Source organism: Clinocottus analis, unplaced genomic scaffold (assembly GCF_023055335.1).
Source record: "Clinocottus analis isolate CAN_PGR_092001 unplaced genomic scaffold, fCliAna1.0.p SCAF_1, whole genome shotgun sequence".
In the NCBI taxonomy this organism is placed as follows: domain Eukaryota; kingdom Metazoa; phylum Chordata; class Actinopteri; order Perciformes; family Cottidae; genus Clinocottus; species Clinocottus analis.
Window position 1 is genome coordinate 22298463 of NW_027175820.1, and position 27406 is coordinate 22325868.

The following is a 27406-nucleotide window of genomic DNA, read 5'->3' on the forward strand; positions in this document are numbered from 1 at the left end:
GTTATTATTTGCATCATAACACACAAGAATCTCAGACCGAGCCGTCATCAGCTGAGTTGCATTATGGGTAACGTAGGAAGGAAAGACAAATGCATGGCATAAAAAATACGATCTCACTGATTCTGCTGCATGAGTTTTCATAATTTTTAGACTACAGATTGTACAGTTTTAGTGAATCTTGCAGATGTTGGATAGGATTCATTTTGGTTGTTTCATAACTTTACTTCAAGTGACTGCACGTCCTTATTGTTTCATGTGGTGGGTATTTATAGTAGATGGTGTTTTAACGTTTTAGGAAAAAGCATATCAATGACTTCAATGTTCTCCAAATCCAGTATCAGATCAGTCAGTCCCATCTTAATGTCTCATCAGAATTAAGGGTAAAATATTAAGCATCAAACAAGTTGTTTTTTTTAAAACAAATAACGTTGAATGACGTTATGAAGGCAGAGCATTAGATAAATCACACATTTACATCAACGGTTTATTTCATAGATTACACAGGTTTAATCCTTGCTTAATGGCGGTGATGTTAGCTTTAATTTAGCTCATTCCTTTTCCTCCCACCGCCTGCTATCACAGACCAGGACCGTGTTGAACCATCAAGGCAGCAGCCCTCGAGCAGAGCAGACAGGCGTTTCCTGCTGATTGTCAGTCGCAGGCCGACCTCGCCCAGAGGCCAAAAGCGTATGGAGATATTTTCCCCTTTTAACTCCTGATAGAGGATATCACTTACAAGAGCTTTTGGCCTTCTTTTTTTTTTTCGGTTTGGGAACCGAGCCAACAGCTGCAGCAACGTGTTAAGATCCTGACAAGCCCTGTCGCTCGAGTGCTTCAATTAATACGACTCAGCCTCAAGGAGATGAAAACCTAAACCGTGTTGGACGGTGAGATAAACACGGTGTTTCTGTTCCAACACGGTTATCGTCGTCAATTAAGGACAGTAGAGATGTGACAGACGGGCTTCACTGATGATGTAGTTTCAAGACGAATAGACTGATTTCTACTGACATGACCTTCAACACCCTCTGCCTTCATTCCACCCCGCAGGAATGAAATGCGTGAAGTATGACAGATACTCCACCTGATGTTGGTTTAGTGCTTATCTGCCATTCCTCACGCTGTTTTCCTTCCTTTGCGCCAGATATGACTGAAATTGACATCGAGCTTTAAATTCCTGTGACTACTGCACAATGGCATTTATTGTGTAACATAGTTTGGGTAGTCTACTTTTTGTTTCCGTGTCAAGAGCACTGTTATCTGTTGACTGTGCACTTTAAGGTTATATTCTACTGTAGATCTATTGCACTCTGTTCATAGTTAAATGTTATGCAAATTCCTCGTATGTGAAAACATACGTGGTAATAACTGCTTCTGATCTGGATTTTGATTCTGACATCGAACACAGTGTGTTGTAACGAGTGCAGTGATGTGTGTAGTAGACACTTCACTGCATTTCCCAACGCACAACTTTCTGTGATCACATTTTAAAGCTACGTAGACGCGTCTGCTGTAAGGACAGACTGACGCCAGCCGTGAAAGACACTGAATTAATTCATCTAAGTTAAATTGTCTTCAATCAATCTGTCAAAAGTCTTAATGTTAAGACATGGAAAGCAGGACGCTAGGAATATTTTTGGTTTGATAAACCGTCTCGCAGGCATGGTGCATTTTATGCAGGGAATGTTTCAAACTTGATGTGATGGGAATCGATGCGGTGGAGTCTCCCACGCAGAGCGAGAAACACACACATGTAGTCAGCCCACCGGCAGACGGGCAACTCCATACACTGTATAGAAGAAGTGGACACAGTCAGAGTGATGTCATCTGTTGGTTTGTGGGATACGGTTTTGAAGTTCTGCACGTTCACCGTTGCCATCTTGGTTTTTAGCCGTCGCCATCTTGTTTTCTTGCAACCCAAAGGGACGCGAGCAGTCGGAAATAAATGCAACTGAACGCTGATGAAGACATTTGAGGTGCTCCTCCATAAAAAAAAAGGTACAGTTAACTTCCATGAACTGAAAAAAACCCAGTGTGAAGGGGTAAATGCTGTAAGAATTAAAAAAAACAGACAACTCCCAGACCAGGCTAGCAACCTGTCAATCACAAGGAAGGCACGCCCATAAGCAATCCCTGTGTTATGGGACTCTATTCGACTCTAAATGGGACCAACATTGACGTATGCACGTGATGCTGTATTGAAGAAGACTTGAAACTAGAGCTTCAGACCATAAACCCACGTTTACAATGTTGATAACTTTATTTTTGTAACCAGAGTAGTCGCCCCCTCACAGCCAGAGATCACAAGTTTAAGTCATTTCCGCCTCTTCAGACCTGGAGGTTGCCTTCAGGGCATTTCCCCGTAAATTGTCCTGAACCCAAAGTAATTGTGTTGATTTTTTTTTTCCCCCTTCCCCTTTTTGGTTTGGGTGAAGTTGGTCTGTGAGTGGCTTTCAAGAAGCATTCCCTTTGACTTGCCATCAGTTGTAGAAACCCTGAAGCAATGGCTGACAGACGGCGATGAAGGAAAGCTGTTAGTGCCGCTTCGCTATTAAACCCCATTTGCTGTGCGTTTCTCTGCTTGATCTCTATTTGTTCAACAGTGCTAATCATCAGTAATGATAGGTTAGAGCAGATGTGTTGTCTTTACTTAGTTCACGACACGATACTTTACATTTTCTCCCACTTTTTGTTTTTTTTTAGCTCTTTGGCCCAAGTCCACAAAGACCAAACACGTGTTGGATTATAGCTCAATAGAGGAACACTGTATCCTGAATAGTTTGGAGATGGACCATCGTCAGTGGACTTTATTTATTTATTTATAGTTTTCTTGTACTACCTAGTCATCATCTTGTGTTTAACTACCACCTGGGCTTTGGATCCAGGTGTCAGCCTGTTGAGTCTCTGGGTTTTTCAGGTGGCCACCTGACATTTAAAAGTGATTTAACGCACACGCTGGGAATGAACGTCTAAAGTCGGTATGATCATGCAAGATGTGGTTCAAAAAGCTGCACAATGAGGCGTCACGGTAGCTGAATGTCTCTTCAGAAATGTGTCAAGAGAAAAAGAGTCCTATGGTGACCTCATTTAATATCCATCTCTTGTGGTTTGTTCTGCTCCCAATACAAGGCGATGTAATGCGTCTCATTTTAAGAAGGAGCTGGACGGGCTTTAATGTTGTTGTTGACGCTGATGAAAACAAAGACCGCTCACAGGAAGCGCGGCCATTTGTTTATTACATTTGAGTCCAAGTGACGGCTTAATATGAGCTCAGCTGTCTTCTGCGCTCCCTCTGGGTCAAGTGGGGGAGTGTGAGGTTACCTCGCGCCGCTCGCTCTGACGATGCATCATCAGGATCTGCTTTCCAAGACCGAGGAGGAGGCGTCACAGGGCATTAGTGCAGGAGCACAGCTAATGGTGTGAGTGTGCGTGTGTGTGTGTGTGTGTGTGTGTGTGGTGGGGGTGTTTCAGGGACACTGGACTGCTACCTAATGCTCGACCCACTTCCATGCGCGCACACACACACGTGAAGTCACAGCCGGGCGCAGAGAGTCGAGTGCTCTCGGTCGTTTTACTTTATGGCGACGTGACCGCGGCTACTCGCCAGACGTATGAACCGTACTTCGGCTCCACTGTCACTGTGACGCTTCAACCTGCTTTAATCCACATCTTCTATACGAACACTGAATAAAGGCCCCTGCAACATATCAGCCGCAATGCGAAAATCAAGTAAAATGAACTAAACTCTTAAATTAATAAAGGTTATTAATTTGGAGTAATTAAGATACTGTTTGGTAATCACTTCATTACTAAAGTATGTAAATGTTATGAATGCTGCTTCCCCTTATTTTAATACTTTTTTTACTTTTGGACTGGTGGTCAGACAACAACAAAGAAGCTATCAGGGAAACGCTGATGGGAATTATTCACCATTTCCTGACATTTTATAAACAATTAGTGAATGAATCACAACTGAACCGATGATAAAAATCCTAGTTTTTTGCTTGTAGGATTCCCACATTTACTGTTTCCCATAGTTGTGTCTGTGAAGGTCTCTCTCATCAACCCCCCATCGGGAGCTTTTACCAGTGTATAAAGCTGTGATCCCATCTGGACGCCATCAGACATCAGACAGACAAAGCTGGTGAAGAACGACACACAACTAACCGCTCAATGCCTCCAGGTTTCCACTCTGCTTTAGTTCAAGCTGGACTTGCATTCATGTGAACAGAAACTTCCCTCTGTGTCTGTAGTGTGTGTATAGACAACTCTTGTAGTTCTTTATGTGCAATGTGTCCGGATCTCACCTGCTAGTTGCATCTCTTTTTTTTGTTTGTTTCACCTACAAGTAACGTGTTGTTTGCCGGCGGAGGACCTGCCGGCCTCGTTTTGGCTCCGGTGAGCTCTGCAGCTCCCGTCGAGCTCCTCCGTCGTTCCCGGCCAACAGAAACACTCCCAGTGTGAGCCGACTTAGGTCAGCAGATTCACCTCTCGGCATCTCCCCTCGCTGCTGCTACCTCGATACACCCCCCCCCTTGACGCTACACACGAGTTTGCACATTTAATATCCGTCTTCCCCCCGACAGCCCACACCAACACCGAGGAGGATTAGTGTGTGTATTACTGGGATCTCCCCCAAACTGGGCGGGGTCCAGCCTGATCTGCTGTGCCCCTGAAGGTGTTGTTTTGCTCAGGCCGAGGTGGAAGGAGAAGGATGATTGAGCGGCGTCCGTGTGCAAGTGTCCTCTCTCAGTTGAGTGTACAGTTCCGGCGCTGTGTGTGTGTTTTAACTGAGGTTGAATCCAGGGTAAAGAGTCACGGCGCTGGACTGTAGGCCGAGTTCACACACAGTACGTCTCCAGTGCCCGATGATCCGTGCGACAAACTCTGGAGTCGAGGAGCGAAAACACACAGCGGCCAGTTACACAAGCGGCTCACCGCGGCGTTGTTTGCGCAGCGACTCGAGGTTCGCGCTGCTGTTGAAGAACAGAGTCGCAGTCGTCTCTGAGCCGCTACCCGCCTCACCGAGGAATGAGGATTATGTAACATGGAGCCATATGTTTGGAGTTGTTTGTTTGGGGTTATCGCAGATGATGGAGGGAAGGCTGATCTGTCACGGACACCAGTGCTCAAATCATGTTCAAATTAATCAATTTAACTGTTATTAGAGTCTGGGGATGCGTGGCAATTATAATGTTGTGATATTTTGAGTAAATATCTTCGCTATTGTGACTGTTTTATGGTTGCTGCTTTTCTGAAATATTTAAACAAAATATTTTTGATAATCCTCAGTTAATATGGTCGTAATGACTAAGAACTCAATAATGTTAATGTGAATATTATCACAATGTTCATTGTTGTATAGTATTATATTAATACAGTATTACATTTGCATAGAAATGTCTGATTCATACAGTTGCATCCCTTTATTGTAATGCAGCCTTTAAAACCACGAAAAAGACAATACTAGAGCCGAAGACAATATCTAGTCTCATATCCCGATATTGGCATATTGATTTATTGCCCAGCGCTCTTATTTATTCTTTCTTGTGAACAATAGGGAGCAGAAGTCACATCCAGGCTTGTCGTGGTTTGTCTAGCTTCGGTCAAAGTCTAAAAACTACCACAGCTGCTCACGTTGTCGTCATATTTATCCACACAAAAGTCTTTTTTTTTTTCCTGAATTTTTAGCTGTATTATCCTCATTTGAGTTGGGCATGCGAACGTGGGGCTTATGGGAAATGGTGTTCATCAACGGCTGCTAGAAACAGAAACGCTGAGGGAAAACCACTCATCTATAGAGCTAACATATCGAGTTGACAAGCATCAACGGCTTTGTTACAACGAACGGCGTTTTGCTCGAGCTGAACGAAGCCGAACGCTTGCAACAACAACTCCAGCTGTTCCTCTTCACCGTGTGTGTTTATCTCGCCAACCCCCGGGTGCCAAGCTCTGATTTCTTCCTCTGAAAGCGCATCCATGCAGACTGGTTCGAGTGGCTGGGAAAGAGGAGTACACAGCGTTCCTGCTCCTCCAACGATGGAGCGGAGAGTCCACTTGATAGAGTCTCTCGCTCCGACTAGAACAGCTTGAGGTCAGAGGTCACGGAGAGATCTGCCGGAGCCACGTCGGGCTTGTGTTGTGTAGCAGGTCGAAAGCAGGCTTGAATTCAACTTTCCTCCAGTTGGATCACTCGCTCTCGGCCGGTGACGCGGTCATGAAAGTTGCTTCAACTTGCATGTTGCAGTCGTTGCTACAGTCGTCACAGTTGCAGCTAAAACAATTCACTATTTTGATCATCAAAACATCATTTATGTCTTTTTTTTAAATCAAAAATAGTGGAGAAAAAAGGCTAAACATCGTCAGATATGCTGCTTTTCTTTGTCGGATATTTTTGGAAACTGCTTTTGATCCCACAGAACATGACACTTAATGTTTCATACACTGAACGATGAATTCATTAACCGATAATTACAACAATCTCTTCGTTGCAGCCCTACATCTGTGCAGAATGAACTCCAGACTTGTGCGGCCGTGACAGTAACTTTTCTCACAGGATGTGGAGCCTCGTCCGTTGTGTCTTTCGTCGCGCTTCTTCAGCCAACTCGTCGGCCGCCGGCAACAGATGTCGTCAGCGGGACGACAATGTGCCTGTTTGTGTCCGCTCACAGGCTCTTTATTTATGCTGGGGTGCGCCAGAGTTCGCAGGTGCCTCACACACATACGCAGACACAAACACACACTCTCTCCATGGTCAGCACTTGCAGTCGGACTCGACCAGCTGCCCTACTGCCCTGACTACACCTGCAGCAGTGTGTCACATGGAAATGAGACGGACAGAAAAGGCTTTATTCTGTGGACCTCGGCTCTCTTTGCCTCCAAACTAAATTAGTCTGTAGCACACGCACACACACACACACACATGAGTCTGTGTCGGCCATGCCATCAATCACAGCAACGTGGTTTGTGTTCCGATTGTGTGTTTTCTGATGAAAATCTTCACTCACGTAGAGCTGAAACAAGCAGACGATTGATTCAACGTTTGAGTCATTTTTTTTTCGCAGCAGATAAGACGTAATTGACCGGTTCCAGCTGTTTAAATGTCAACTTTCTTTTTTGTATTAAGGACCGCTGATTTCAAACAAATACAGCAGTACTTTTAGTATTTGGAAAATCATGATGAATAACTTTTTTTTTTGTTGTCATTTTGAATTCAATTTTAAAACCAAACTCAGGCGTATTGTTAGTTGGAGCCCGGTGTCATTTCAGTTCCGGGAAGAAATTCCACTCGCAAAAGAAAAAAGAGGTTTAATTGAAATCTGCTTTTCTTAGATAACACAGACGCTGTTGCGTCACTTTGTTCATCTGCAGCTGGCCAGATGCTGCCCCCCACCCCCCACCTTCTCCCTGCATCTTTCCTTTGAAACCCTCCACTAATTTTGTGAAGCAGCGGATGTTCTGGATTGTTTTAAAATCCCTCTGCGCTTCTCCTGTAGGAGTAGCAACAACCGAAAGAGTCATGTCTTTGACTATTTGTAATCTCTTTCTTCTCAAAACCCAAAAGGTGATTGCATAAACCGTGAGACTAAAATCTGAAACCAACCCCCCTCGCCCTCCTTCAAGCGCTCACAGACTGATTTTCCATCCTCGTGATGTTGTGTATCAAAGAAGTCCGTTCCGTAAATGCTTGGAAGTTCCTCCGGTTTCATAAACCCCATCGCAGGTGACCTCTCGCTCTGCGGCGAGCTCCTCATGCGGCGTCTGTGAGCGACCGCGTGGGGGTTTGTGGTCATCTTGCGCTTCCCCTCTCTCTCTATCTCTCTCTCTCTCTCCAGATGTGCTGCAATAAAAACCGAGTGTGAAAAAGAGCACACATCTGGAAGGGAGCAGAAAACATGAGGGATGTCAAGCGGCGCTCATGGAAAGTTCATCGCAGCGCCGCTCGTGTGTATTTTCCGGTAGTTTGTCTTTCGTTGGTGCCAAGTTAACGACATGGAAAGCTCTCCTCTGGACCTGGAAGTTGTTGTTTTTTTTTCAAGCAAAGATAAGATTTGGCTTTTGTACCCTTGATACGTTATCACTGCAGGAAGGGAAAAGCAATTATGAAGCGTCGTTATCGCCCTCCTCTGTCCCTCTTTCCCCCTCTTCCTCTGTTGGCCCGTCACTACGATAGCGGTGCGTCTATCTCCACACGAACTGTCCCGAATAATGGCTCTGAAGAGGCGTTGTAGTAAGTGTGGACGGGAGGAGATATGCTTCCCTTTCTGTCATAAAAGCTTTTAACAGCAGCGACTTCCAGACAGCTTCAATCATTGAAGGACCATGGAGGGAGGTCGCTCCACGTACGGCTGCATTTCCCTTCGATGTCCTACACTCCACACTTATTACTCTTATTTTTCTTAAATCTTTTTGGACTTTCTCAAGCTCTCTGGGCAAAAAAATAACTTTACAAGATTACCCACTTTTTCTTTGTTTAAACGAATGAACAACCACAACACACAGATATGCAATTGTTTGGTGCACAGATTGGACCAAAATAGTCAAATCTGAATATGGACGATCAGGAAGACAAAATCAGTAAAAGTTGAAATTGAGAGAAAAACAAAACAAGGATATCCTGTATGAAGGCTGGCGGATACGTGGATGGTGCATCTCTTTCATCATAAGGGTGATTTTCGGTTTAAAGGTTAAACCGTGGAGTTTTTGCCCAAAATCAATGGATACATGTTGCTTCTTCCTCCTGCTCCTCCATCATGGAGTGTGTGTGTGTGTGTGTGTGTGTGTGTGTGTGTGTGTGTGTGTTGAGAGCCTCAAGGATACACACACTGAATGTAAACACTGCATGGAGTACAGCTCCGTCATGAGCGCTGCGAGGTCATTCACTTAGTCGCTTATTTTCCTTTACATTGAAGCCTAAGAACGGGGCGGGCCAGCTTTTCGGATAAGATAATGAACCACTTAATTCCAGACAATGTATAACATAGTCTGCCTATTCGTCAATATCTGGTTATTTGATGCTTTAAAGATAGCATGCATGCGTGTCTGTGTGTAATGTACGGACCCGACGGTGGTGACGGATATTCTCGGACGCTCACGGGATTGGACAGAGTCCCAATGTTTGTGACTCTCAGATATAACTAATAGGATTGACCTCCTTTTTCTGCTCCGACCACGTGGCTCAGCTTCAGCGTATTGATTGTGCTAAGTCACTCCCCTCACCTGCGTTAGCCTGGCGCTAACGCCAGCTAACGCTGGACATGTGGCCTACATATGGCCGCTGCCGCTGCCGAGACCACCTGTTCTGACTTTGCTCCAACACGGCTAAGTGTTTGGAGGGAGCTTTACGAACATGACCTGGGTGTTGGCTAATGACCGAGAGGTCACCGCACACACACACACACACACACACACACACACACACACACACACGCGCATGGATTCTTCTGTCAGCTGAAGTTAGAGGTCACCTGGAGCTTATGCACTTCACTGCGAGTATGCGGCGTATCGGTCGTGGAAATGGAGAGCTTTCGACACGTCTGCTCGTGGACGAGCGGCTTGTGCTTGAGCTCGTGGGAGATGTAAACATTAATGGCGTCCTGTAACGGTGAGCTAGCAGCACAGAGTATATAAAGGCACGCTTCCTTCTGTGAGGGGAGACGATTGCTGTGTGTCGTTCGGTAGAAAGAAAATAGTTCCCACATGGAAATGTTTAGCTGATTATCTTCAGGCGTCGGGGGAGGATTTCTGGAAACAGTTTTCAAATGTTTTCCATAATTACATTTGACGAGGGGGTCTATCTCCCAAACTCAAGAGCTCACACTAAAACAATAGATTAATAAATTGCATGATAGGTAAGATTTTGAGGTGAACTGTCCCTGTTTAAATGCCACTAATACACTTCTACTATTTAAAAAAAACACATGGTTATGATGCTTCAATTGAGGTTGTGTGGGTTTAATCAACATGTTTACGATTACAACGTATGACATCATAATATCACCTGAGTCCGCGGCCGCTTGATGAATCGTTCCGGTGAGTTTCAGCGTCAATGTTCAGGCTCTCCGAGACGCGACTCTTCTGTTTGGGTTCCCTCTCCGCGTTCTCACAGTCCTTCAGAGCTCTGTTCAGAGGAAAAGCTCTCAAAACAACCAAGTCAGTAAAGAAAATGTTGGCGTTGTGTGTTTCTACACACCATGGGATGCATGAATATGTTTCTCCGGAGCCGTGTGTCAAGTTTTCAGAAACCCACAATGCCACATGGTGAACGTCGTGAAGGTAAAAGGCAACAAAACTACTTAGTTGTGGTTTAAAAAAGACAAAACATCATGGTTTGTGTTAAATAAACACCAGCGTAAATAAACAAGAACCGCCCTTATCGGACGTAACCTAATAAGTTTACTTTTGGTTTCGTCTCCTGGGTGAAAGTCCTGTGTTTGTTTTCACACGTCGATGCTATGCTCACAACTTGTTTCCACTTCCCCTAAGTGGCCAAAAGAGAAAAATGATTTCAGATTTTGAACAAACCCGATGATCCACACGCAGCTGTATTCAAAGAATTCCACTTTTCCTCCAGAGCCTGTCTCCTCCTCGGAGCCTCGCAGCAGCTGCTCGCTGGTATTCCTCGATGAACAGATACATAAATTCATGCTCTCCATTACCGGAGCGCTCGGGCAGCTAAAACTCAAACAGCGCTGACAGTGTCGGGTACACACAGCTCGGATTTATTGATAGAAAGTCTCTAGATGTAGTGATTCCCGACTCGAAAGCCAAGCCCTCGCAGTTGAGGCAAATATTTACAAACTTATCTTGACACGTTTAACGGTCGCTGCCGACCTCCAAATGAATTCATCTCGGAGCCGCGATGAATATATTTGAATATGCAGTGACATCATATTTACTGTAACATGGATTGTCATCCTATGCCCTGCCGTAACCGTTCAGCTCTGTGGTTTCTACTTTACGTGAACAACTGGATCATAAGTGTGCATTTGAAATTAGCTCAAATTGGTTTTAAGTAGCACTTTTTGTTGTTTGTTTCTTCCCATAAAACCTGTCGCCGGACCGGTTCGACTCTCCCGACGTGCAATCGATCCGTCTCGCGTTTCCCTCGCGCCGCAAGAAAGTGGGAAAGCTGAGGCCCGGCGGTGACTGATCTGTAATAACAATTAGCAACAGCTTTGCGCTGTTTAGTTTGAGGACACTGAGGAGATTAGAAACACTGGAAGAGAGCGAGGTTCATGTTTCTGTGGCTGAGTCATCCTCTCCGTCCTGCAGCGTAATGCCCGTCAGCACGCAGCGCTTATACGTTTCTGAGAGGCGTAAAATGTGACGTTTCATTACTCAAAGGGACGTCGGGGTGATGTTACAGCCTGTGATACAGTGTGAGGAAGGAAAACAAGGCTGTATATCTACCCACTTTAAGAATTCACCTGCACGTGTGTGAGGCAGACTCATCGCTGTTGGGCTGGAACTGACAATGACTTTCATCTTGATGAGTGGATGAATCATTTGGTCTCTGAAGCCTGAGGCCAACACATCAAAACCTCAAAATATTACGTTTATTCATCAATGAATTGAATATTTTTAAACACATTTTTTTTGATAATTTATGAATTCCTAAACATTTGCCGTCACTTTTGGCCATTTTTCACAATTTGACCATTTGATGAATGAAGGAATAATAAATAATGAAGATGATCTTTAATTGGTCATATTACGTGCATCCAGCTCTGGAAAAAAGGACATGATGTAAAGCTGCGTTAGTTGTCAACTATTATATTAATCACCACATATTTTCATAATTGATTAATTGGTTTCAAGCAATTTTTTTCTGACGTAGCTAATCAATTAATCAAGCATATAATCCACCGATTAATAGTGCAAATGACTTCAAATTGTAAACGGTGTTTTGAAAGTGAACAGCTTGTCATCTGGTATTGGGTTCGTATTTCCAAATATATTTTTTCTGCTGCACGAATGAGAACAGTTTAAGGTGACCTCTGACCTCTGAGTCCATCGATGTGACTGTACCTTTAAGACAAAACGAAGGTAAAACGTTATAAGTGAGAATGAGGAATACTTAGCATTTCTACCTGATTCTACATCGTTTTCTTTCTACACCTCGAGTCGTTTCACGTCTTTTGCCTCGGTCACTCATTTGCAGCGTGAACGTTTCAGACAACGTTCTAGACAATTCAGCTCCGAGAGTTTTCTGGTTCTTGTTTCTTCCCTGACTTTCCATTTGGACGAACACTTCATCGGGACGTGACTCCATGTTTCCAGCCCTCGCTCCCCCTCACTGTTACATTCCTCTTCGGTGTATGGTGGCCAGATTTCGGGGAGCTTCTTTCCGCTCCTCCCGCATTTCCTCTCTTTCTGCTGAAGTCTGGACTGTTTTGGCTCTTAGAGGAGGGCCGAGAGGAACTTTTACTCCTTTTCTCTGGACTTGCAGCTAAAACGGCGATCTTTCACGCCGGAGATGGTGAAATATATCACTTTGCTGAATGTTCTTTGTACAGTCTTTTAGGCGCAATACTTTAAACTGCTGTTCCCGCACTCGTATGAATATTCACATGCGCACATTCAGAATGCAAAGAGTGAGATTTAAGGTGTTTCTTCTTGCCCAGAAAGCTGTCAGCGCTTCATAAATCCCTCATGCTGCACCTGCACACTGTGTAACTGTGTTCAGCTGGGCTTTTCACTCGCGGAACAAAACATCTGACAGTTTCTTGAAGAAAAGAGTAGAGACATAATAAAGTATCTGCATTCGTTAATTCTCACGCCGTCGCTTCGTTGACGCCCCTTTTCAGCGTCGGAGTGAGACACACAGGGCTTTAAAGGAACTACAATATAAACCCATCAGCGTCATTATTATTGGCTGCTAAGTGAAAATGCTCCGGGAGAGTGTGATGACGAAATATGAAGACAAAAGAAAAAGCCATTCATAAATAGAGGACTTTGAATGGTGTCGGTTTCGCTGAAGTTACGTTGGTGATGTTTGTGAAGTGTTTCCGTACAAGTTTATATATTTTAAACTGAACTGTGATGTTTTACTAAACCAAACAAAGTGGTTTTGTTGCCTTGACCTAAGTTTGTGTACTTATTTTGAGCCTAACTGGATGATGTTTTTAGTGAACCAAAGTGGTTTTCTTGCCTTAACCTAAATTTGGGTACTTATCTTAAGCCCGACCAGGATAAAGTTCCCAAACCGAACTGCATGGCTTTGTTGCCTAAACCTAAAGGTTTCACATGAGCAGTGCGACCGTGCGTTGAGCTCGGCAGAGCGTTAGAAAGTGGCGCCAAAGGGTCTGGCGAAGCGTCGGTATGTGAGTGCAATGCAGGTACATGTGACCATGCAGGTACGTGTGGCCACGGGGAGCTGATATCCACACATGTATGTTTATATCATATGTGTTGTTTCCCTGCATGTTACATACGTTAGCTCTCTTGATGAGGAAGAGGAGGCCGCAGCAGGTTATCCCAGTGACCGGCTGGCACCGAGCAACATATTGACTCAGGCTTCTGGAGTGAGTGGGATTAGTGTTTGCTCTTGAAGATAGGCTTGTTTTCCTAATGGCTGAGCACATTTACTTAGCGCTTGTCAAACACATCCTATACAGGGAAGCAAATTGACTCGGGTCACTCCGTCAGCGTCAAAGCAAAGCGCTGACTGGAATGCCACGAAATCCGCTCCGACGTCGACAACTTTATTTCTCTCTGGTTTAAAAAAAAAAAAAAGGGTCTTTTTCGTTAAGTGTAATTCGGTGCATCTCCGAAGCATTAGTACTTGATTTTATGTTTTTTTGTGAGACTTAAAATGTTAATAGTGAACTCCAACTGCAGGCGAAAAAAGGAATTAAATGAGGGAAGCGTGGATCTTAATCCCCTCAAACATAAATAAAGGAGGATTAATAAAAAAAACAAGTAACATTGTGTGAGTCTGTTTCTTTGTTACATGATAAATCCGGTATTTTTTACATCAGGCTCACTTTTTACTCATGACTATTCATGATAAACCCATCATCTAAATTCCCCATAATCAACTTACAGTGAGTGTTTTTTTATTCAAACGCCCGGTCCTGCTCTTATACCTCAGTGCCACTGTGTACATTAGGTTTTTAATCCTATTTCCCAGATTTACATTTCATCTAATAATCAAACCAGGTGACCACTGAACTGACTTCACTCTGGTCTGATTTGTAACTCAATCCTCCTCCTGAAGTCGAACCCGACACCATCCCCACCCAGCCGTTAAAATAGACATGTTGAGTGAGGAGGGCGTCTGAAGGTATTTCTCTGTGGAAGCTATGACATCACCAGAAGGTGGAGGCTTGTAAATTTCACTTTTTGAGATGTCAGATAGTCGTCATAGTATTCAAAACTGACAAGAAAGCTCATTCTTTACTATTTTCTGAAGGAAATACCAACACGAACATCCTCTTTAATCTGAAGGCACAGCATGTTCTTGCATTGTGAGAACTGCTTGTTATTCTTTAAGGCAACAAATGCAACGTTCTGTCTGGTTCCAGCTTTTCTTGTGTCCTGTGCAGAGCTGCGTGCATGTTGTGAATGAACAGCGTTTCCCCTCAGCTGCTGCTTCAGCTGCCTCCATGACATCATAACCGCTCGCGTTTCCAACTGGATCTCCGTGGTCGTCGGCCCGTATTTACGATGAAGCAGGTGCATGGGATCGACTACGTGGATGTCCTGCCGTCAACCAGCGCACTTACCGCTTTAATATGTAGTGATTCTTCAGTCACTTTGCAGCACTGTCCCATTTAGAGGTATTGATGAAAAGCCTTTTGGAGAGAGGGAGGCCACGCCCATGTCTGCAGTGCTGCATTGAGCTGGCAGAGATTCAGCAAAGGGCTCAGACTGTGTGGGTGTGTGTCTGTGTGGGTGTGTGGGTGTGGGTGTGGATCAATACCAGTGATGCTAAAAGCTGCAGCCAACTACTGACAGCTGATGGGTGCAGATGGTCAACACATTTGTGTTTTTTCTTTTCTTTGTATGTATACACTGCGTTTCTGTTGATCAGGTTCATTTGTTATTTGTGTTTCATATCAAGATAAGATGAACATGTATTGATCTCCAGATGGGGTGGGAGAAAATACAGCAGAGTATCGCGATATTTTGCGTGCTGATACTTTATCGATACATTAAAGCCAAGTATCAATCTTTTATTTAATCAATACTAAACTTTTTGGTCCTGGAATAACAAAATCAAGTTATTTTTTGTTGACAAAGTTTTCATTTGGGGACAATTTGTGGTTGAAAAAAGGTAATGAATCACTATACATCGCAATACTTAACGTATCGTGATAATATCGTATTGGGACTTAAGTATCGTGACAGTATCGTCTCGTGGGACCTCTCGTGATTCCCACCCCTATCCAAAACCCAATTATATTTTCTTTACTTTTGTAAAAGATGAACAGCAGAAACATTTAAGAAGCTAATTGTTTCAGCTCCATCAGTGGTCTCTGTGAGCGTTTCATCTCTGTGGCTCAGTGTTGTTGTGGGTGCGCTGGTCAGTTTGATATTTGACTCAACAATCAGGTCTTGTGTCTCTCTTCGCCGTTGGAGTGACTCACAGCGCTGTGGGCCGAGTGGAAGGAATGACGGCGGCAAACATCAGCTCCTCCTACTGTTTTTGGTCAAACCGCAGACAGTTGGTCTGTAACGGGACAGCGAAGATGTTTTCTGGACTCGGTCTCCATCTGGTTGACCTTCTTGTCCCTAAAAGGCCGGTTGTCCTTTAACATGGGATGGATGTGCTGTTGTTGCCATCACGGGACACGACGGGAGGAACATCTCACGTTCTGAATACATTCATAATCAAACATTGTATGGGTCTAAAGAAAATATTGATACACTTAAGCATCGTAATATGTGTTGTGATACTGTTTAGATACTGTTAAATTAGGTTTTAAAAACCGTAATATATTGAATCATAATACTCATGACACGTATCCTGTTGCCAGATTCAGGCCAAAACACAAGCTTAGTGAATAGTGAGTTGAGCTTTGTGTTGGTCATTCATTTGAGTTGAATTAAATCAGTATTCATGTTTTATTGAAGGTAACGAATCGTATCAGACACTTAACACACTGTGTTATGGTAATATATGAAGAGCACCAAGGATAGCTATAGATGCACACTTTAAAAAAAAAAAAATTCTACATTGAGTCTCTTTCTGTCTCTCTCCTCTCACTCTTCTCTCTCTCTCTCTCTCTCTCTCTCTCTCTCTCTCTCTCTCTCTCTCTCTCTCTCTCTCTCTCTCTCTCCTCTCTCTCTCTCTCTCTCTCTCTCTCTCTCTCTCTCTCTCTCTCTCTCTCTCTCTCTCTCTCTCTCTCTCTCTCTCTCTCTCTCTCTGTCTTTCTGTCTCTCCCTCCCTTTCTCTGTCTCTTTCTGTCTCCTTCCCTATTTCTCCCTGTCTCTTTCTGTCTCTCTCTCTCACTCTCTCTCCTTCCCTCCCTTCCTCCTTCCCCCTCCCTTTCTGTCCCTCTGGTCACAACTTGAAGCGCTTCACTATTGTTTTGTCTGTAAAGTTGATGCTGAAACAAGAAGCCCCGCGGCCCTCGTTCGTACCGTCACACTTCCTTGTCTTCCTTTTTTTTAAATGTTCTGATAAAGCCGTGGTGTCGGACGTCTTCCTCGGACCACGCTGCCTTCCTTCTCACACTCCAGAAACGGAGCGCTCTTGCGCAACACTGGGTCAAAAGTTCAGCGGGGGAAAAGTTTCGCGTCTTTGAAATTGTCACATGGCAGAAAGAGCAGGAATAATGAGGTGAGCGGCCGCGGAACAGAGCCGCCTCTGTGTGCCAGTGTGAGAAATGACATTGCGTCAAAGGCATCTCGACAATGTTTGAAAACGAATCCCGCGAGGCAGCTGCGAAGAGGACGCGGCCTCGGCCACAAATAGTCACCCCACACAGCAACGCGCTGCGAGTTCAGTCATCTGGTTACACGGAAGAAGAACGGGGCTTCACTTCTTTTCTTTAAGTGTGGAAGAAGTAGAGTCCGGCCTTCAGGATCTTATGGGTTTAGGTGTCGTCAAAAATATTTATTTTCTGCACTCGGGCTGGAAGATTTTTCTCAGACGCGTTGCAAGTGTCGTAACCGCCGTCTCACCCGGACCTGAACCGCATTAAACCCACACTTTTAGTTTTATTAGTATTATTACTAAGCAGCATTGGTTGTATTTTTCAATAAGAAAAAGCACATCTCGACATTTGAGAGGTAAGAACAAGTGAAAATCTTTCACATATAAATGAATGGATGGATAGATATGTACTTTATTTATCCCCAAGAGCAAATTTTTTTTGTCGAAGTAGCGTTCCACATTTACAGACATCATCAATGGAATAAACTAAACACACAAGATAAAGAAAAGAAGAGCAGGGATGGCAGATATATATAAAATAAGAATAGAAATTGATTGTAAATAAGTAGTAGATACATCTTCCATTCATTTTAAATACATCACAGACTTAGCGGTTTCTTTTTTTATCCCTCGTCTTTCTAATTTTGCACAAACACCTCTGTCCCGTTTATCTCTTTGGACTGGAAAGAAGACCCAGTGCGAGCCCCGATGTCCCATTTCAGTTTCCATTTCAGTTGAAATGTCACCTCCCTGCTCGTGGCCACACGTACAGCTGAGGCCAGTCATCACCGTCTCTAATTTTAGCCGTTTTTTCTTACACAACGGAACAGAAACACACACACACACACACACGCACCTTTTCATTCTCTCAGTACACAGTCTGTGTGCTGTATCTCTGCTGTTGTCGAGCGTCAGCTCTTTGTGTGTGTGTTTGCTGTCGAGAGGGCGGGGGGGGGGGGGGGATCCAGAGCCGATGGGAACTTAAACACAAAGAGGACTAACCTTCATTTTAGCTAAGTCTCATATCTCCTCACTGCACATGAACACTAATAATCCAGACGGGGACTTGGCAGCAATAAGAGGATGTAAATGTCTCTTTTTATAAATCTGGATCACCGCTCATTGTCTGATTGATAAGCACCTCGGTACGCTTCATTGCCATGTACCCATAATCCTTTGCAAGACTGAGTTTGTGCAGAAAGAAATGAAAGTGAAAAGACAGAAAAACGTTTCATTCCTTAAATTGGATTTAGAACAATTATATATTGTTTATCCAATTAGATTTTGGAAACCAAGTTTTCAGCCGTAAACGGTGTTTTAATTGTAAAACTGCACAAGTGTATAAAGTATCATTTATCTTAAAACGCTGTTATTTTCTGCTGCTTTCTAATATTGTGTTCATCTCTTCTTGTACGCCTCACATTTATCTACATGTGTTCACATGTTCTTCTCACTGTGAAGTAGCAGCAGAAATGCTACGTTTAGTTGAAATTCAATTTGATTATTTTATTTCAGTGTCATCAGTATCAGGGAATGCGTGTGTGTGTGTGTTTTTGTGTGTGTGTCGATATGTTAGAAAACAACTTCTTCAAAACAATAACATTTTCCGAGGCTCTCTGTCTCAAACGCTTCCTGTTTAGTTTTCGTGAACATTTTCATGATGTTTTTGTTCCGCTTGTTCTGTTCTGCGTCCCAGTTGATCACGCTGCAGCACAGATACTGTCATCTGACACGAGTTTAGAAGTATTCTGCTGGTGTTTCACTGCAGATTAAGGACCGTTTTCTCACTCTGGGCTCATAAATTCTTCTCTTAATAAAATGACAAATGAAGGGTTTTGTGTTTCTGTTTTTTTTTGTGGTCTTTTCTCTGCTCCTCAACATCACACTGCCATGTCATTATATTCTATTTAGGATAAGATTAAGTCCACTTAAGTCCACTTAAGTCCGTCTCCATTGTTCAGATAATTATCGGTAGACGCAGGAAATGGATTCATCCAAATATGGTCATGGTCCGTCTAATTTCCTTGCTTATTCAGTCTCACTTTTCAAGAACGGAGCGGTGAAGGAGAAGCTCTCCCACAGCCTGAGGGTGAGAACGCGGCCGTCCTCTCTCAGGATTCATAAACAGGTCTGCAATTCATGGAACATCGTGGGAAATGAATTCGCTAATTTTGAGGCTTTTTTTTTCTGTCCGAGGGGCTTTTTGCAAAGTAGGAATGCAGCGCCCCCCCCCTTCCTTCTGCACTCATCTTCACTAACTCGGAGAGGTTTATGTTATATGAGAGATGTCTCTGATAGACGAGGACTCCTGGAGATCTGTGATTATTTTTTCTATTATGTCTGGCTTTCATCTCCATCCCTGTGACTAATGTCCACTTCCTTCGCTCTAACTCAGGAGGACTTTCTGATCGAGCCAAATACTTTCCCGTCAGCCGTTGGACTGATCAAAAGGCCTTTTTCTAATTAGCTTTTTTCTTGTTTTCTTCACTGTCGCACACATTCTTCTCCGCTGTGGTCCAGTGATTCGCATACCTTTCCAACGAATTGTTTGGCATTTTAAGGAAATGTGCTTATTTTCTTTTCCGTGAGAAGAAGATGGAAACCATCTCGCGTCTGTCTGTTAGCTTAGCATAAACACTGTAAACAGGGGGGAACTGCTAGCCTGGCTCTGTTCTCGGAAAAGCAAAATGTTTTGAAGAGATCCTTGTCATGTTATAACTATATATTTATAGTATTATGAGATGTTTTCTTGTTATCATACCATACCATATAACAATATAATATCCTGTTATGACGACTTATTGCCTCGTTATGTCCTAAAACGTTCTCTTTGTTCCACAAAATAAACGTATCTCGTTAAAACAAACGGTTTCAACATTAGTATATATCATAGTTCTAAATTTGGAAAAGAATCTTCTATACATTGATAAAAATAAGAAAAAGATCCGCTGAAGGCTGCATGGTATTTATTGACTCGAAAGGTTTGCATGGATTGGTTTAAGCTCTATCATGAGATGATGTAATGCGATTTCCCAGAAGAAGCCTGCTTATTTATTTTTCCTCCGGGCTGTAGTGTGAGAAATGTCCTCTTTGATACAAGCTGCATGTTCTTCCATCAGTGTGCATGCAGCATTATGCAGCATAAACACATGTGACTGCGCTTTTATTGAATCCAACATGAAAACTGAAATTCTCTTGGACACAACAGTTGTCAAAAAAAACCCTGAAAGGCCGGAGGTTTATGGCAGTTCTTTCGAGCGGGTCACATCTTGCCCGAGTTGCTGAACCTGTGAAGCTTGACGTCGGTGCGGCTGGTTTCACTGGACCATCAGATCTGCTCTCGGGGGTGTTGGAGGCAGAGTGATGATGATCTTACTGAGAATTATGAAAGACAGCTTTTCTGACGACAGGATTAAGTGCATTGCTCCAAAAAGCTTAGTCTTTGTAGTCGTTCTGGCGTCACCCCATTGGTTCGCAGACAAGTTTTGTATCCTGTAGTTTGTTGTTTTGGCCGCCGCCATCTTGGATTTTTTGCAACCAGTGAACGGACTTGACCACGTGTGGACTGTGCAGGAGAAACAGCGTAGTGGAGACGCCATGGTAGTGATCTGTCAATCAAGGCATACAGCCCCAAAATTTTGGTTTAAATTGGACCATAATTCCAGAGATGAAAAATCCCTCCCCTTTCGAAGAAATTCGCCGTTTTGAAACTAAAATAAGTGACCTACGTGAATCGTGTTCGGGTTATATTCAGTGAACTGCGAACAGATGCGCGTGCCAGAAGGTAGCGCGAGTGCATGGTAATATAATATTCGATGGTATATCTAAGTTAAGTTACCCAGGAGCTCTGTTGACACAGACTTAGCTAACATTAGCTACAGCTTGATGAATTGAGTCATTGAACACAGCAGGAGCGAACGCCACGTTAGCCCGCTAGCTAACGCTCCGGTGGAAAGTTATTAGCTAACGCTTCCGTTAATGAGGAGGTAGATTCAGAGGTGAGGGGACGGAGGGGCCGATCACACAGGACGAGACTTTTTAAAGCGCAGCCGCTTCAAAAACTTCTTGACAAAAACGCACCGGGCGTTTTTCCCAAAAACTCGTCGGGTGTTTTTAAAAAAAATTTAAAGAGAGAACGACGAATACCTATCCGCGAGTTGTGTCTGGGTGACGAGAGCTTTCAGTTGTACTTTGGGCTGAGCAGGAATCAGTTGGAGCGTCTTCTGAGCAGCACAGTCGTGTTTATATATCCCTCTCACCTTTTTCACCTCTGGCCCGTTTCCATGCCTGTAGTTCACTAAATGAGTATCGTATTGTATTAAAGAAGCTAGCTAGTATAGCACAATAAACTGATAAATAAAGTGAGAAGTCATTTTCTCAAAGAGTTCTTCTTTTACAACCAGAAGAGTCGCCCCCTGCTGGCCATTAGGAAGACGACACGTTCATGGCTTTTCCACATTGGCTCCACTTCTCGGAACCGGAGGTTTGCCGCCTGCAAACATTGGTACAAAAACGGTTGATTTTTAAAAGAATCCCAGAGAAAAAACCCCTCTTAAATGTTTCAAACCGACAGTTAAACATCCCACCTCAAACACTGTTTTGACAGAAGCTGCCACAGCCCACTGTGCTTTTTACTCGCTCGCCACGACTGCAGATCACCGCGCTGACCACAGTCCACTCCGGCCAGCACGACCTCAGGTGTGACATTACAAGGAGGGCGCGGTCAGAGGAATTGGCGTCTTGGAAAAACGCTATCTGCCCACACACACGGTGACATACCCGTGATACATGTCGGGCCGAGTCGCCGGCCCCCTTTTTTTTTTCTATTATTGTTGACATCCTCGCCGCATACCGTGGTGGATGAGTCATTGTAGTAACTCAGGGAAAGGATATGAATCCACAGAGGTTCAAATGAGTAACCAGCGAATCACGCAGATGTTACGTTAGCTACTGTCGGGGCAGGAATGCAAACAATTTGGTGACAATTTCCTAAAGCAATTTGCAGTCAGAAGAATGCTGTTTTCATCCCATGGCTCATTTCACTTAAGTGACTTTGAAAAAAAAAAAAATCAGACAAAGCGTTTCCCTGTGCAGTTTGGAGGGGCCGCGCTGTCACACGACCTCTAAACACAACCCAGCGTGGAAATTCATTTGTAACCCCCCCTCCCCACGAAGCGGTTGATGACTTACTGAAAGATAATCCCTTTTTGTGAGTTAAATCAAGTGTCGTCTCGTCTATCGGAGCGCCGAGCGTGACTCCTCCCCCGCAGATGGGACAGCGGGGACAGCGGTCTGTTTCACGCTCTCCTCCTGTTCCTCCTCAAGAAGCTGCTAATGAAGTCATCCTCCCGTGGTTATGAAGCCACGTGTTTCCGCGCCGCGCCGCATGAGTCGGAGCATGCGAAGGCGGATGAAGACCTAATTACCTCACTACGGACCGGCGCAGTAATGGAGTGAAACTGATTGCTCCTGTGTGCGAGGCGGCGCTGGGAGTCTAATTGATTTCCTAGAAAAGAAACTTTCCCGTTGCAGATCTGTGACCCCGTACATCCTATTTTCTTTTTGACACAACTAGTCGAGTACTAATTTGATGTATTAATAGGTCACGTTTTTTTTAAATGAGACCTTTTCCATGAACCAAGTCCGAGCCTTTCCTCTACTGTGATGTCACATGTACAATCCCTCTTCCAAAACAATCATTATGCAACTCACATTCTACTTATGACCGCTCTGAACCGCTTCACCGCACTACTAGATTTAAAATTGTAAAGAAAGAGCTGGATCATGGGATTAGTCAAAACTCTGGGCAAAGGCACCAGAGTGAGTTCTCGCTAGATGCAAGTTAATTGAGTTTGAAAGCTACAACGGAAAGACATCTAATTTGAAAAAAAGGTTTTCTCACAGTGACGACGGTATTCAACGCGGCTGCAGAGACGAGGCTCGCCAGGGCGCTTTACTTGTGAAAACATCCCCTCGGCCTTGTGGCATCCTCTCTGTCCGTGCTTCCTCTGAGCGACTGTGACCAGAGCCTGTGGACACATTACACCCAGCACACACACACACACACACACACACACACACACACACACACACTGGCACCATCTCAAGCCCGCCACCGGTCGGCCTCTGTGGTCTGAAAGCCAAGAATAATGTTGTTGACCTGCTGGAGTGACTGAAGTGGTGAGAATCACTGTCTGTACAAACAGTTTTAGTCCTGGTGTCGGTTTTCAGTCTTTGTCGTCGTTCATCGAGCTGCTTCATGCGAGACACCGTCGTCCCGCTTCACCTCAACTTGGGTTTGCGACTAAAGATTTAGCAATAACTTTTCGAGATCTCCCGTAGGAGACGGCGCAAGAGCACATGTGCGTTGCTGTGGGTTGTTTGTGGAATAAAGTTCTCTAATGCGGTGATTTTCAACCAGTGTGCCGTGAGAGATCGTCATGTGTGCCGTGGGAAAATGCCCAAATTCACTTCATAATATTTTTCAACAAATAATTTTCCATTGTTGAATTGTCTGAGCCTGCAAAATAGTGGCTGCGAGGTAATGAAATACTCTTCCATGCCAGTAAGTAGCGCAATAAATACCAACCATATAGGCTGTATTATGCAACAATGTGACATTTTGTAACTTTTTTGGGGTTGTTGGTGTTCATTTGTTGTAAAAAATGTATTTAAAAAAAAACACCGCTCTCATGGAAGTACAGCTTTTCTTGTGGGTGCTTTGAATTTAGCGTCTATTTGCAGTTTTTCTGGGTGGAAAGATGTCAAATTCTTCACCAGAATCACGACGGATCGTCTGACGTTTTAGTTTCCATGTTGTTCTAGATCGCTCTGCGCGAAGGGAGTGTCTGATGTTGTGCGGACAGTGTGAGAAATGTACGTTCATTTTTCCCCCTCGTATTCTTAGACTCTCGAATTATTGCGTTACTCGTGCCAGTGACTATAGTTCCCGGACCTGATGACAGCAGCATCTGTCTGGTGACTTATCTCTGTTCCTATCGCATGTGCGCTCATGTTTTCTCGCACGTTGGTAAGACCTTCCATCCCCTCCGGAGGTCATCTGGGACTCATCTCTCTGTTGTGTTTTATTGCCGTTGATACGGAGCTCGCCAAAGTTTAGAAAGACTACAAACTGTCGGCTGTAAATGTGTCTATCTGTCTGCCTTTTTTTAACATTTTTTTTACACAGACCAGGTGGACGAATGCAGTGCCTCGACATAAATCAGCTCTCAGTATTTTAGTTTTTCCACATCCTGCTTCCTGCTGGCTCAACACACAATGTGAAATGTCAAGCAAACACCGAAAGGTCTAATGTCTGACTCGTCTGACCCGATTCCTCAACGTGACTGCGGAGCGGGTCGTCGCGAGCGCCTCGCTTCTTATTGGCTGTCCAAATCAGGAAGTTCTCAGGAACGCAGACTGATGGCGGTCTGTCCTCGTCTGACCTGCACTTCCTGAACCGGGCATGTCAGCCGGTTCACAGACGGAGGAAGTGCCGAACAGACCACCGGCTCCCCTCCTGGAAATATCTCGTGCATCAGGCATCGCATTTTAAACCCACGTTTCTGGGGTGTGAAATGATATCGTCACCGTTCTGCAGTTTTGACCTTTTTGTGCTCTCTCTTTGTCCAGACAGCCGAGTGGAATCGGTCCTTTCCACAGCGGCGGCTCATATCAGTGATTTGTTCAGCTCAGTGAGTCATAAATGAAAGGGCGAGTTCATCGCTGGGATCCAGTTGTTGGAGTCGGGCTCCGCCTGTAGTCGAGAGAGGCCAAAGAGTCCTTTTGTCCTGAAACCCCCAAAGCGTCTTAAAGTACACGGATATGGATTTAGCTTCTGTCCTGTGATGTATTTCACAGTGGAACAGACTATATAAGCGGCGTACAGTTACAAGAGGGATGACATCATCATCCGTTTCACTGGGACTTAAATGGTTAGATGAGCTTTTTACCCGTAAACGTTCCCTTTAGCGCTGCATTATAAATACACAGGTTGTTTAAGTCGTGCTTCAGGAGGAACCTAAAGGCATTACAGGCCGTGAATCAACTTAATTTCATTTGAAAATGAAAAAAAGAAACACGACGGGGTTGCAGCATCGTCGGATGGATTCGTATCCGGTTAAAACACAATTAAGTCGAAGCTTTCACGTGTGATGCTGCGAATATGTGAACTGCATCCTAATTGTTTATTCCGTGTCATCATCACCTACCCTGAAACCAAACTTTTTAAAAAAAAATTTGAGTAAAATCCACCGATGGTTGACCTCGACGTCAGCTGCAAACTTGTGCATTCGGATGAGCCCCGAAAGCCGGACAACGTAGCCCATTAGCTTGCCATTAGCTTGCCATTAGCTTGCCGTTAGCCTTCTCCCAGCGCGCCTGCATGTATGTCAGTGAGCGGCGTTGGTCGGTGAAGGGTGGGATCAGCGAGGGGTGTTTTCCCATTCCTCAGACGCAGGGCTCGGGCAGCTCTGAGTGATTCACTGAGGTATTTGTTTACTTGTGGCGTAGCTACAAATAACTGCAGGGTTTATATAGGGCGAAAAAACGACTTCCCCTCCAGGCAGCCATACAACATAAACAGAGCAGCGAGGGGAAATACTGGAGCGCCGTATTAAAGCACAACCACTACACATGTTCCGCACGGCCACATGGATCCCATTACTCTTTTTTTTTTCCCCGCCCCATCCGGCCCCGGCTCCTTCATCCCCCCCACTCTGGCAGCTTGAATTGATCCTAAAACCATATTTGTATCGTATGTCTCAGGACTGACGCTGTTTGACGCCGCGTAAGAGGAAAGAGCTTGCTCCGCCTCCTCCAGGCTTTTCAGGACAATGTTTGGCACGAGGCCAAAGTCTCCGGGCTTGACCCACAAACAAACCACACACACACACGACAGCCGACTCACACCTCGACCTCAAACCTCTGTTATAGTAACGTGTGTGTGTGTGTGATGTGTAATAGGCGACCCATTCCCATTTATTTGTGTGCATTTGTGTTCGCCAGACCACGTTTTCACCTCCTTTTCCCCCTTCAGGCATTCGGGAACGCAAAGACAGCCCACAATAACAACTCGAGTCGCTTCGGCAAGTTCATTCAGGTGAACTACCAGGAGAGCGGAACGGTGAGAGGGTAAGCGACCAGAGACGACCGCTTCTAATATTCCTTAAAAAACTAAAAAATAATGGTTTGAAGTGAACAGTTTTATTGTGTGATCTTGTTTTCCAGAGCATATGTGGAGAAATACCTGCTGGAGAAGTCGAGGCTGGTGTATCAGGAGCACAATGAGCGGTGAGCGCTAACGGCTAATCGTAATCATAGACATCACAAACCATAAAGGACACGGACAGTCGAGGCAACTTCACGTGAATATTGAAGTGAATAGGAGTTATGTTTAAGGTCTCATATGTCAAAAAAACAGCTTCCAGACGCTTCAGACTTGATTTTTTTAATCTTACGTGACATTTGATTTGACTAACTGAGAAAACGATGACGCGAGCAGCAAGCATGACACGAATGCAATTTCCATATTTTTGGCAACGAAATCAAAAATTGGATTGCATGTAACTCTGGAGGCCTTTAATTTAACTTTAGCAAAGTGTGATGGTGAAGTAAGTTGAGCTGTAACTGGAAGTGACACTAATGTGTTGGACCGGCTAGACGCTGCGGGGGGGTTAAACCTCACCACGGGGGGCTCGCAGTGGGCCCCCGGCGTTAGCCGCCTCTTATTGAGATGGATTGCTGACTCCAGGACCATAGTTGTGTGTGTGTGTGTGTGTGTGGACGCAAAGGGGACCCTGGTCGAACAGCTGCTGCACACTTTTGACCTTTAACCTTTACGAGAAAAAGTGCACACACGCACACAGTCGCAGTCCTACACACAAACAAACTGAGATTCCGGCGCTTTCATGATTGTGTTCTTTGTTTTAGCCGCGTTAGCTTTGTGGTTAAAGTGCATTCAATCAAGGTGCAAAGTTTTACTTGGTGCCACAAAAAACAAAAAAGGATGAAAGTTTTGAATCGTCCAACACATCAGTTAATGAGAGGTTACCTCTAAAAGGAAAGACAGGGATTATATTGCCGTTGTTCTCTTTCTAGTTGATATTAGCATTGGATGCTAACATGCTGACATTAATTCATGTTTGCAAGTTGATTTCTGTCCAAACGGCATGTCTCATCTCAACAATTGTGTCCGTTTTTCAGACACTTTTGACTGCCCCTTTTAGCAGGATGCTAATTAGCAGGATGCTAAATGGGCCACCATTTACAAGTGACCTCAGGATGATCAATCATCAACCATACATGTTTATCATTGAGTATGATTGGTGACATAGATTGTCATTTATAAATGCTTTGAAATTTGGAAATTCATCAGCTGAACATTTGAAAGTAAATTCCTGAGGAGTGATGCAGTCCTGCGCTGCGTAACGTCACATAGGGCCAACTCATTGAATGCTTCAACAAGAAGGAATCTCACTCCAAACTAAACCTAACACTTGGCCGTCCTGATTATCATTAGGT

The 27406-nt window shown here is 44.3% G+C and overlaps 1 protein-coding gene across 13 annotated transcripts in view; it reads left to right on the plus strand.

Annotated features, from left to right (window-relative positions):
* Positions 1-27406, plus strand: part of myo9aa (myosin IXAa) — a 97145-nt gene that overhangs the window by 24992 nt on the left and 44747 nt on the right. For all 13 annotated transcript variants that reach the window (XM_068571410.1, XM_068571315.1, XM_068571333.1 and 10 more), the window contains exons 3-4: positions 25923-26017; positions 26114-26176. In XM_068571410.1, the coding sequence (XP_068427511.1) occupies positions 25923-26017; positions 26114-26176 (158 nt within the window). The remainder of the gene's footprint in view (positions 1-25922; positions 26018-26113; positions 26177-27406) is intronic.